This window comes from Fukomys damarensis, unplaced genomic scaffold, assembly GCF_012274545.1.
Source record: "Fukomys damarensis isolate Sample0158 unplaced genomic scaffold, DMR_v1.0_HiC HiC_scaffold_11, whole genome shotgun sequence".
Taxonomy (NCBI): domain Eukaryota; kingdom Metazoa; phylum Chordata; class Mammalia; order Rodentia; family Bathyergidae; genus Fukomys; species Fukomys damarensis.
The window spans coordinates 21,378,182-21,390,462 of NW_022900923.1; the positions used below are offsets into that span (position 1 = coordinate 21,378,182).

The following is a 12,281-nucleotide window of genomic DNA, read 5'->3' on the forward strand; positions in this document are numbered from 1 at the left end:
TCTCTCAGTTGTAGCTCGCAACACAGTGACTGAACTAAACAAGTTGAAATTTGTCACACATCGGTACTAAAGTTCAGTGGACCACCTCCTGTATTGATACCTTGATTCTGGTTAGATAGTACCTGGCCACAGCATTCACTGTATTTTTTTTATCAGATGACATACGATGTTATAGAAAGAATATTTGACTAGAATTTAGATGGTTTGAGTCTTGTTTTTAGTTCCTCACTTACCTACCAGAGGTTCTATTTCTTGTATTATATGGGAATAATAATAGCATTATTATATTTTGTTTTAAAATATCTTTCCCAATTAATATTATTAGTAATTATGAAAATCAATGAGATCATGGTGAGAATATTAATAAACTTTAAAGCCCTATACAAATTAGCATACATTGTGATATTTTAAGTATCTGCATACCTTAAACAGATCACTAGCAATAAGCTTATTCAGTATTGTTGATTTAGAAGTGTCATTTGGCTCTCCAAAAATTTATCATGGCATGTGTTACTTTGTTGCATAGTTTTTATACTTTTTACGAAACTAAAAAAGTTACATAGTTAATTTTTTTCTCAAAATATTCACTCAATCAGTGAAAATAATGCTTTTACTTCTCAGGAAGAGTATAACAATTATTCAGTACAATGGACCCTTGACTTACGAACTTGATCAGCTCCCAGAAGCTGGTTGTAATTCAAACTGGTTGTAAGTCAGTACAGCTGAGATCTGGATATTTACCTGGGTACATGCTGTATATAACAAGAAGCAGATGACTCTTCCATTAATCTAATTAACCCAAATTGTTCTTATGTCGGGCCAGTTGTAACTTGAGGGTCCACTGCACTGCCCATTCAATGTTCCTCATCATTTGAGAAGAGATTGTCTTCAGTCTGGATTTAGTTTAGCTGAAATAGAAATAGTTTAACAAAGTTGTAATATTTTACGTCTTAGCATGGTGGTAGACACAGATTTGTTTTTTTAAACTTCAAGGAAAACACCATTTTAACTTTTGTGTATTTTTTTTAATAGAAATAATGTATCTGTGGCCCTGGACATGAAGTAATCAGTCCTCTGTTGCTGCTGACATAGGGTCAGGGACTGATGAGGGAAGCATGGACCTAATGAACGGACAGGCAAGCAATGTTAATATCCCAGCTACTGCTTCTGAGGTAAGACACTTACAGATCTTAGCTATAATGTTTCTTACTTGGCTTTCTCATTTTTCAAGCATTATGGACTATCATATTTCAAAAGCAGAATATGAGAAAAAGTACACATTTTTAAAGATTTTTTTTTAAACTTTGTTTTGCCATTTACATGTTCATTGTGCATCTTAGAAACATTTAATCCTTATTTACTTGAAAAATGACTAATAATGCTTATTTGAAACTCCTTTCTTGGGTTTAGTTTTAAAGGAAGCAGAATTTTTTCAGGGTGTTTTTAAATTACATGAACCTTAAAGGCAATAGTATAAGTGAGGCAAAGAAAATTTCTTTTATTTGGAATCACTAAGTCAAGATCCCTTGGTTTCAAGCCTGTTGATTGAGATCAAAGTACTGACAGGCTGGAATACTGGAAAGACTAATCTGGCTAATGTAGCTTAGACTATAAAATGGAGGTAAATACTGAATTAGGTGCTTGCCTATCTAATATATTGCTTTTTTGTTTTGTTTTGTTTTTTGCTTCACTTTTTTCTTTTTTGCTTTGTCCACACATCTGGAGTACTTTCCTTAATAGTTTCAGCATCTGTCTCCTATTTTTTATTTTTTCTTACTTTATTGCAGAATAATGTTTATGACTGTTCAGTGCCTTAACCCCTTGATCTCAAAGGTTGTTAATAACCTTTAATAGTCCAGTGCTTTTTTTTACTCCCAGTAATAATAGTACATGTTCATAGCATCTAAATTTAAACTTTTAGATTTTTTTGGTTTATTCTCTTCTCCTTTGCCCACCAGAACCATCTTCTCATCATAGCCAAGTCTGCCCACAAGGCAGAAATTACAGTCTATGTAATATAAAATGGAAATGACATCCCATCACTTTTACCATGTTCTGTTCAGTAGAAACAAAGCATAAATCCAACACACATGGAAGGGAGAGAATTGCACCAGGGCAGAAAGAAATACACAGAGATAGAGATCTTTGGCAGCCGGAGCCAGCTATTCACCACACTATCTCTAGCCTTGTGCCCTTATTTCTACTACAGCCATCCTAGTTAGGTCATTTAGTCTGTCTGTCTGTCTGTCTGTGTGTCTTATCATTTAGTATTTCTTGTCTAGGTTATTGCAATGACCTTTTAGTTTGGTCCTATAATCTCTGTTGTTTCTGGTCCATGTGACGCAAATCTGTCATTAATGATCTTCAGTACAGCTCGTAAACTTTATCTTGTCCCAAAGCCAACAATGTGTGCTTTTTTTCTTTTGATTTGGTTTTTGACACAAGGTCTTGCTATGTAGCTCAGGCTTGAACTCACTGTACAGCTGGCCTTGAACTCAAGGCTGTCCTCCTTGCTTCAGCCTCTTGAGTGCTGGGATTACAAGTGTGCCATCATACCTGTTATTATCCCTTATTACTTAGTAATTAAATTCAAACACCCTTCATGCCTTTCTTTGAAGTTTTTATCTCAAGTTTTCTTTCTCCTGGATTTAATTCCTGCTAATAATAAATCTTATGTTCTGTTGAAAAATACTGCATTTTCCTAATGTTTTATATAAACTTCTGTTAAAACTTTACCTGTAATCAGTTTTTCCATTGGAATTTTTCTTCCCTTTTTAATGTACCTCTTCTTGTCACTGCATACAAGAAAATTTTGTCTTTCATAATGTAGTTCAAGTGTTGCACTTTTAACAGTCTTTTTAATCCCCTAAACAAATAAACTTGTATTTTTGCATAAATTTATGCATATATTTTTTTCTTCCTTGACAGAGATTATATTTTGTGTGTGTGTTTATATGGACTGGTATATTATAGCCATATATCTAGAATATGTTGTATGTATGTATGTGTATAGTAATATATTTGTAACTGAGTATCCCAAGTGTTTAACACCTATTCTGATAATTTAGGAAGCAGTACTTAAATATGTACCAAATATATCACATGTATAAAAAATTCTGTTGACTTTGTTAAAAATGAATTCTGTCAGACTTCAGAATAATACAGTTCAATGTGAAAAGTAAGGATGAAAAGGTCTGCCTTTTAAATAGTTTTTCTACAGCAAGAACATAAAATTTAAAATATATTTCCCACTTTCTTTTAAGATATAGTTCTATTAATATATCAGAATGCAAATTTTGCATAAAGGTAAATAAGTTTACAGAATGGAAAAAATACTTGATCTGGATCAGTTAACTTTTTTTCAGTATCTTTGATATTTAGCCTGTGCTAAATAATAAGAAAATTACACTGAACACACTTCCAAACATTTAGAAGTGTAAGTAGGGTTTTCTTATTGTGGGTTTGGTTTGGTTTGGTAGTGCTGGGGATTGAACCCAACATCTCACACAGAACTGTACCTCCAGCCCAATTATCAGTAACTTTTGAGACTTGCCTTGAAAAATTACTGCTGTTCTCTTGTTGGACATTATGAGTAAGCACTGATTACCATCTTGTCATTTCCACTTTATTATTATATGGGGGAAACATATTTAAATGCATCACTAATAATTTTTAACCCTCTGCAGTTAGTTGGTGAGAAGGAAAAGAAGGAAGAGTTTACTCTTGGAAAAGCGAAGTTGTTAGCTAACTTAAATTAGTTTAAAAACTGAAGAAAAATACCAATTTTACATAGAAATGAATGTATTTGTCTGATACACACAGAGTGTACCCTTGACTTACAAATTCAATTTGTTACCAAGGGCTGGTTGATTGTAAGTCAAGACTATTTTTCGCATGTGAAATAATGGAAATAACCATAATGCATTCTAAACTTCCTAACTTACCCCTGAATTGACTTTTTCATAATAAAAAGGGTTGTATAATATGTGTAATTTACCAGAAGCACCAATAATTTTCCTGGTGTATTCACCAAAAATTATAAAATGTGCCTAGTTCACCAGAAACAACAATTTCATACTGTACTCACCATTGCTAGTTGACATTTTGGCTCATAGGAAGGGAAGATGAAATGGAAGGTTGTTATTTGGAATGAGAGTCCCCTTCCATAAGAATATCAGGAATCTGGCTCTCATGTCCTTTTTGTCCTTGGGAGTGTCTATAGCCCACTAGAACGTGGTTCTAGTTCACCTTTTCGGAGCTAAAAACTCACTAGTTGTCTGTTTCTGTCTTTTCTTTAACACTGTTCTGTAGTATGACATGACATTATCATTAATCGAGTGAATGCAATGATTGACTTTTTCTCTGTCTACGTGAGTGTTCTCTACAAATATTTTCAGGATCCATTTTTTCAGGATTTCCTTTATTTCAGAAGAGTAACTTTACTGTGCACTGATTGTTGATATTCCCCTCCTCTTCAGAAAGCTCTTTGTCTGCCATTCTCTGTTGGTCAGCCGGAAGTTTCTGAAGTTCTTTTCTAGATAGTTCCTCTGAGTGTTCCTCCACCAGTTCCTCAGCATCACCACTGTCTACCTGCAAGCCTATGGATTCTGCTATAGTGACAAATGTCATTAGCCCCAAGGTCAATTGAAGGCTTAGCCTCCTTAGACAGCCTTCAAAGTCTCTTTCTTCTATATAATTTTAGGCTACACTTTCTTCCAGGAAGATCTCAGAATCCTTAGAGAGACATTGGCCCAGAATTTCTCAGCCCTGTACAGGAAAGGATGCCATAATATTCCTTCCAGAACTTTTTTTTTTTTTTTTTTTTTTTTTTTTTTTTACCCCTAGATTGAACTCAGGACCTTGTGCTTGCAAGGCAGGCAGCCTTCCAGAACTCTTTAAGGATTAAATTTTTATTTGGGACTAGTTCCTTGGTGTATAGTTTCTTAAAGTTTGCTATAACCTGCTGATCCATAGGCTGTAGTAGAGGAATTTGTTAGGTAGAAGGAACTGGATTGAGATCCATGGGAATTCTTCAGCCAATTCTTATTTCAAATAGTGTGGGTGAGCAGGAGCATTGTCCATGATGAGGAGAGCCTTGAGGGGTAAACTGTTGTCCTCTAGATATTTCTTAACAGTAGGATGAAAGCCTCCCTGATCCACTCAAAAAGTACTCTTGTTACCCAAACTTTTGTGTTAGATCTCCACATGACGCCTAGCCTATTCTTCATGATTTTATGTTTTCTGAGTACTCTAGGAGTCTCAGAGTTATAAATCAAGAGAGGCTTTATCTTGAAGTCACCACTTGCATTGGCAAATAGCAGTAAAGTTAGTCTATCCTTCATAGACTTGTGGTGTGTCATTTTCTTCTCTTTCTGGGTAATATGTGTTTTCTTGGGCATTTTCTTCCCAGGAAAGGCCACTTTCATCACAGTTGAAATCTCGTTTAGAGCAAAAGCTATATTTCTCTGTGCCATGGTTTCAAAGTATTGTATGTAATTTTCAGCAGCCCATTTATCAGCACTGGCTGTTTCACCATGCCTACTTATGCTATGAACCCCAGTTCTCACTTTAAAATTGTGAAATCACCCTTTACTGGCATGCAACGTTTAACCATTGTCTTTTACAAGATCTGCAGTTATAGTCCTAGCTTTTTCACAAATTACAGACTTAAGCTATATAATCTGTCATGTGCCTTTTGTTTATTCACATGAAAGCCTTTCTACCTTCTCTAACACCATTGATTGAGACTTATTAATTTGAGTAACTCCTTTGGTAACACTAGCTTCCTTATAAAAATCTTTTCTCTGTAAGTTTGCCGAGATGGTGGATTTCAACATGCTGTACATATTAGCAATATTGTTCACACAAATGCCACTCTTTGTATTTCTCCACATTTTCTTTCTGTTCAATGGTGATTGCTTTCTTTACCTTCCTTAGCTTCTTTTCTAGCTTTTGGGGGGCCATCTTTATAACAGTAATTGTAGTGATTATATATAAAGCACTGACCAAAATCAAATCTACAAACACATTTGGACTCAGAGTTTCTGCTTACACATGCTTTTCTGGCATTACGAGTCTTTGCTTACAACCACACTAGTGGCTGGCATTTGGGTCATAACTCAAGACTTTAGTTGTAAATTAAAACTAAAATCCTGGTTGTAACCCAAGTTGTTTGTATGTGAGGCTGGCCATAACTCCAGGGTCCACTGTGTGTGATGGACAGTTAGTGTATTAGTGTATGCTTTTTAACTAGTATCTGTTTGAATACTAAACATAAGTAAGTTTCTGTATTGGCACTATATAAAATATTGTTGACTTACTGTAAATGAGTCACGGTTGTAGAGATTAAACACGTGCAATAAAGTATGCTTATTTGGGGGACTTGTGATTTTCTGCTTCAGTTTGTAAAGAACTTGGAATTTCTTACTCCAGTCATCACTATAGGAAAAAAGCTAAACATTCTGAAAGCCAAGGATTTAGCTCAGTGGTGCTGTCACTTGCCTCACAATTACAAGGCCCCAAGTTCAATCCCCAGTACCCCCCTAAAAAGGGGGGGTAATATAAAAGTGAGACATAATGATAAAAGCTGAAATGTGATGTAATAGCTGATGACAGGTGTATGCTTTCATAATTGAAACTTTGGTTGGTTGTGCTGTTTATTATACCCTAATATCCTAGCACCATTGAATAGACTATTCTAAGTGTTCTTGTACTGATGATCCTCTGAATTCTGTTGATGCAGGATGTATTTTTATATCATGGCATAGATGAAGTGGAAATTTAATAGGAAAAAGATTTTTAGGGCCCTACACTACCTTTTACTCTGTTAGTAGCAGCAGCATATTCAAACTTAAAGTGGAAAACATACAAATTTGTATTGTATAAGAACAGCAGTATCAACTGGACTTCAAAGACAAAATCACTTAATAAATAAGAGTGGATTATATGACTAATTAGTGGAGTTCTAAATGTTCTCTTAGGTTTATGTTACAAAAGTAACTTTAAAAAAAATAAAAATTAGTTAAAAACTTACTGTTTGTAAATGGGGAGGGGAGGAGGGGGTGAAGGGAGGGCAGGGACAAGGGGAAAAATGAGAATCAAGACCTATTATATCTCCTAGTGATATATCTCCTAGCTTATATCTCCTAGTGATGTAGCTACTACAGTTTGTCTAAGTGTACTCTGTGATGTTTACATGGTAACATAATTGTTTAAATATATTTCTCAGAGCTTATCTGTATCTTTAAAGTGACACAATCATGGATGGATATGTTTCCTTACTTTCTTTTACTGTACTTAAGAATCATTCAGAGAGTTTTATTTCTGTAGGAAATGATAGAATATATGGATGAAAAAAATAAACACAATAAAATGACTTACTCAGGAGCCTGAACTCTAAACCTGAGGTCAGATTTCAGATTGTCTGACCCTTTCATGCTCTTCCAGTGAAGAAGCAGGTCTCACCTTTCTACAGTCTCTCCTCTACTGTTCTTTGCTTCCTCTGTTTGTAGTTTCCAGACATTGCGTGTCTAGTTTCTGTGACATTGACTGTGAGACAGTACTAAAATAGCTGCATTTTCTTTCAATTAACAGAAAAGTAGCAGCTCAGAATCATTAAGTGACAAAGGTTCTGAACTGAAGAAAAGCTTCGATGCGGTGGTGTTTGATGTTCTTAAGGTTACACCGGAAGAATATGCGGTAAGCTTCCTGCCTTTTCCTTCTTCAGATTTTGCACATAATTTACATATTGTTGCAGTTGAATTAGATTTTTATAGCAGAGAAGATGGTTCAAAAAACGCATATTTATATGGCATAAAAAAGGGTTAGGTATATAAGAATTATTGTAGGGTAAGAATTTTGGAGGGTAGCTTTATAAGTTAAATCTTCAATTTGGTAATAGTAAGTACTTTCATTAGTCTATACTACTTTATTGACATATCTGAGAAGTATTTTTATTCTTTTTGTTAAAAATTGAAAATAAACCAGAAAATAGAATCATTAGAATATCATGAAGAGTATTTAGAAAATCTTTTTATTTCTTAACTGACATGAGTGTTAATTTATGCTCTCATTTTTCTTTAATTTGTTAATAGAATAAATTGATTTTCAGATGCGGAACCATTCTTGCATTCAAGGAGTAAATTATACTTGGTCATATAATTGTTCCATATATTTGTTTTATATCTACAGCTATAAGTGAGATAGGCCCATAGCATGTAAAGTCATAATGTGTTACATTAATATCGTCTCACTACTTTTTGGTGTTCGTGGTACAGGGGTGGAGCCCAGCACTCTGTAGTGTAGGCAAGCACTGTGCTGCTGCTCATTTTTAAAATTTCAGTTTTGAGACCAGGTCTCAAGTTGCTTGATCTGCCCTTGAATTTGTGATCCTTCTGCTCCTGCTTCCTGAGTTAGCTAGGGATTACGGGTGTGCACCACCACTCCTGGCTATAATCTCATTACTTTTTGTGAATTTAGAAGAAAACATCTTTTCTTGATAATAGATTTTATTTTACAATTTGAGGAGCAGTAATTTAATCTTTATAACATGGACACTGCTTTTTGGACAATCTGGTTTTGTTTTTGATTTATTGTGTGCCACTTTGTCCAAGTTTTTTATTTTTTGTTTTCTAATTTTACCTCATTTTTCATAAATTCTTACAAATAGGTATAAAATAATAATAAATAAGTATATTTAATGGTACTAGGACTAATTTTTAAAGTTTTCTATAAGGCTTTATAAATTTGATTATTCAGTAATATTTTCGGATACAATATTTTTTTGTTTGTTTTTTGCAGTGCTGGGGATCATATACTAAGCAAGTACTTGCCTACTGAGCTTTATCCCCAGCCCCTAATTTTTGTTTAGAATATATCACATATCACAGAGTTCCAGAAAAGAAATTGTCATTTTTTTCACTTTTTTATTTCAGGGTCAGATAACACTAATGGATGTCCCAGTATTTAAAGCTATTCAACCAGATGTAAGTAGTTTTAAGAATGTTCTTTTTAAACACAAAAAATGGTCAGTTATAATATCCTAATTAAGAAGTTTTAGAATCATCAAATTATATTTCATATTATAAAATGATTAAAACTTTTGATGTAATTTTTTTTAGGCCTCAGAAATTGATGTGGTATTCATAACTATACATCACTGAGTCATAAAGGGGACTATAAATCATTTTGGTTGATTTGGCTTCATTAATTTTATAATGAAAAAGTATCAAGGAACAACTTTCTGTATTTAATCAAAAGAAAAGGACTTCTGTAAGTGGGGTGTATGTTTAGTGTTCCTATCATTTTTCACACCCTGGGTATTGTAGTATCTCCTCTTACTGATGAGAAAACAGTGACAATTGTCAGTACGTAGCTGTCTTTGTCTATTTTGTATTATAACAATGCCTGATGTGGATACTTCATAAAGAAAAAAGGGTTACCTGATTTATGATTCTAGAGGCTGTAAGTACAAGATCAAGAGGCCCTATTTGGCCTCTGGTGAGGGGCCCCATGGCAGAAAAAAGAAAGGGAAATTGCTGGGTACGGCTGGGACCAAGCACATGGGTTGACTTTTATTATATGTGCTGCTGAAGGGAGCATAATGGGTCAGCTTTATAAAAACCCCCTCTTGGGAAACTCACTCACTCCTAAGACTAACGTTAGTTGTTTCCTAGGATAGTGTTCCCCTAACCCAACAGCCATAGGGTTTCACATCTTAAAGGTTAAAACTACCTCTCAATACTATTATAGTGGAGCCCAAGCTTCCAGCATGAAATGTTGGGGGGACACACTCAAATTGTATTCAAACCCCAGTGAATAACTAAGTGTTGGGAACTGTCTTAGTTACTTTTCTCATTGCTGAGACAAAATTCCTGACACCCAAAGTTAAAGCTCACAGTTTGTAGAGATTACAGCCCATAATTGGCTGGCTCCAAAGCGGGATGGCACTTGGTTCAACAGTTCATGGCAGTGGACCTCAGCAGTGTCTCTCTGCCCCTTTTATCTTAAGCAGACTACCTAAGGTGGGTAGCACTCATACCCTTAATCCTAGTCCCCTTGATCCTAGCATTGCATTATGAATGAGTTCTAGACAAAGACCCTTAATCCTAGTCCCCTTGATCCTAGCATTGCATTATGAATGAGTTCTAGACAAAGCCCCACCTATGACCACATGAGCCTTTGGGGAGATATCTGAACACAAGCCATAACGAAACTGGCATTCATATTCTAAAAACTGATGCTTTTTCTACTCTTTCCAAGTAAGAATAGAGATCTAATTTTGTGTTCCCCCCCCAAAAAAGAAACCTCATAATCTTAAAATCCAATACCATAAGACTCATATCTAGTATTTTTAGGAACAAAATTCAGTATATATCTTGTGGTATGTACAAACCTATAGTGACCTTAAATACTATAACTGTAACAAGTCTCCACATATATCTTATATATCATAAATGCTATTAGTCATGTAATTTTCAAATAAGTTACTCAATGTCTTTCTTTCAGGTTTGGCATGTGTAAAATGAAGCAATAGGCCTAAATGATCTGTTGAGTCCCTGTCATTTCTCCAAGCTGGTGTTTTCTCTTTTTTTCCCATACCATTGAGGGTTTTCTAAACAGAACCATTGGGTTAACAGTAGACCAAAAAAAGATATATTTGATAAATAATGCACAAATAGAAAATGGTTTTTGTATTTAAATGTCAAAAATTAAATATGCATTTTTATGTTTCTGAACAAAACCAAAGCAATGAATTTTTTTTTTAAAGATAGTGTCTCATTACATAGCCCAGGTTGTGTTGGAACTTAAACTTTTTTTTTAATCAGTACATATTTGCAGTATGTAATGATTACATTTATCTTGGGGAGTTTGTACATGTACATACATATCTTAAATATTTTTTGGTCCTCTTCCGCGCCCATTCTTTTTACCTCCTCCAGTTCTTTTACCCTTTACCTTTGTAAAAACTATCTTGCATTTTTTTCTTCAATTCCCTCTTTTTTAATCTCTTCCTCTCTCCCCCTCCCTCCATCTTCTGTTTTCCTTCTCATTTGAAAAAGATCTCCTTACTTCCTATTATTTATCCTTTTTTTGGTACTGGGGATCGAACTCAGGACCTTGCACTTGAGAGGCAGGCACAGTGCCACTGAGCTAAATCCCCAACCATTTTGTTTTTTGTTTTGTTTTGTTTTGTTTTTTGTACTGGGGATTGAACTCTGGACCTTGTACTTGCAAGGCAGATGTGGTGCCACTGAGCTAAATCCCTGGCCCTTATTTATCTTTTATTTTTCTCTTTACTTATAATTTGAGTTTCTCACATAAGAGAAACTATGTCATATTTAAATTTTTGTATCTGATTTATTCCACTTAACATTGTCTCAAGGTACATCCATTTTCTTATAGATGTTTCAAGTTTATCCTTTTTTATGGCAGAGTGTAGTACTCTTGTGTGTAAATACCACATTTTCTTTATTCATTCATCTTTTGATGAGTATATAGGCAGCTTCCAAGATTTAACTGTTATGAACAGTACTGCTGTGAACATGAGTTTACATGTAGCCCTGTAGTATGATGACTTTTTAACTCTTTGAGGAAGATACCTAGAAGGGAATACCTGGGTTAAATGGAATTTATATTTTTAGTTTTTTAAGCACTCTCCATACAGGTCTCCATGGTGGTTGTACTAGTTTATATTCCTACCAACAATATAGAAAGGTTTCTTTTTCCCTGCAGCCTTGCCAGCATTTGTTAGTATTTGATTTCTTTTTCTTTTTTTCTTTTTTTTCCGGGAACTGGGGATCGAACTCAGGTCCTTGTGCTTGCCAGGCAGGCAGCAGAACCACTGAGCTAAATCCCCGGCCCAGTATTTGATTTCTTGATGATACCATTCTTTCTGGAGTAGATGGTATCTCAGGGTTGTTTTAATTTGCATTTCTGTAACGGTCAATGATGTTGAACATTTTTGCGTATATTTCTTGGCCGTGTGTACTACTGCTGTGAGGTGTCAGTTCATTTCAGTTGCCCATTTTTTTTCAGGAGTTTAATTTTTTGAGTTCCTTATATATTTTAGATGTCAGTCTTCTGTCTAAGTAGCTAGGAGAATTTTTTCCCATTTTTTAGGATATCTTTTCACTCAGTTGCTTGTTTCCTTTACTGTACAGAAACTTTTTACTTTGATATGATCCAATATGTTGATTCTTCTATTTTTCATGTAACTGGGGCTCATAGTCTTTGACTATTCCTATGACTGAAAAGTTTGACCTTTTTTTTTTTTTTTTTTA

General features: G+C 34.7%; 1 protein-coding gene across 2 annotated transcripts in view; it reads left to right on the forward strand.

Moving 5' to 3' along the window:
• Ralgps2 (Ral GEF with PH domain and SH3 binding motif 2) overlaps positions 1–12,281 on the forward strand; it is a 128,752-nt gene that overhangs the window by 22,800 nt on the left and 93,671 nt on the right. For both annotated transcript variants that reach the window (XM_010630230.2, XM_010630231.2), the window contains exons 2-4: positions 1,033–1,172; positions 7,594–7,698; positions 8,934–8,984. In XM_010630230.2, coding sequence (XP_010628532.1) covers positions 1,116–1,172; positions 7,594–7,698; positions 8,934–8,984 — 213 coding nt within the window. In that variant the 5' untranslated portion in view covers positions 1,033–1,115. The remainder of the gene's footprint in view (positions 1–1,032; positions 1,173–7,593; positions 7,699–8,933; positions 8,985–12,281) is intronic.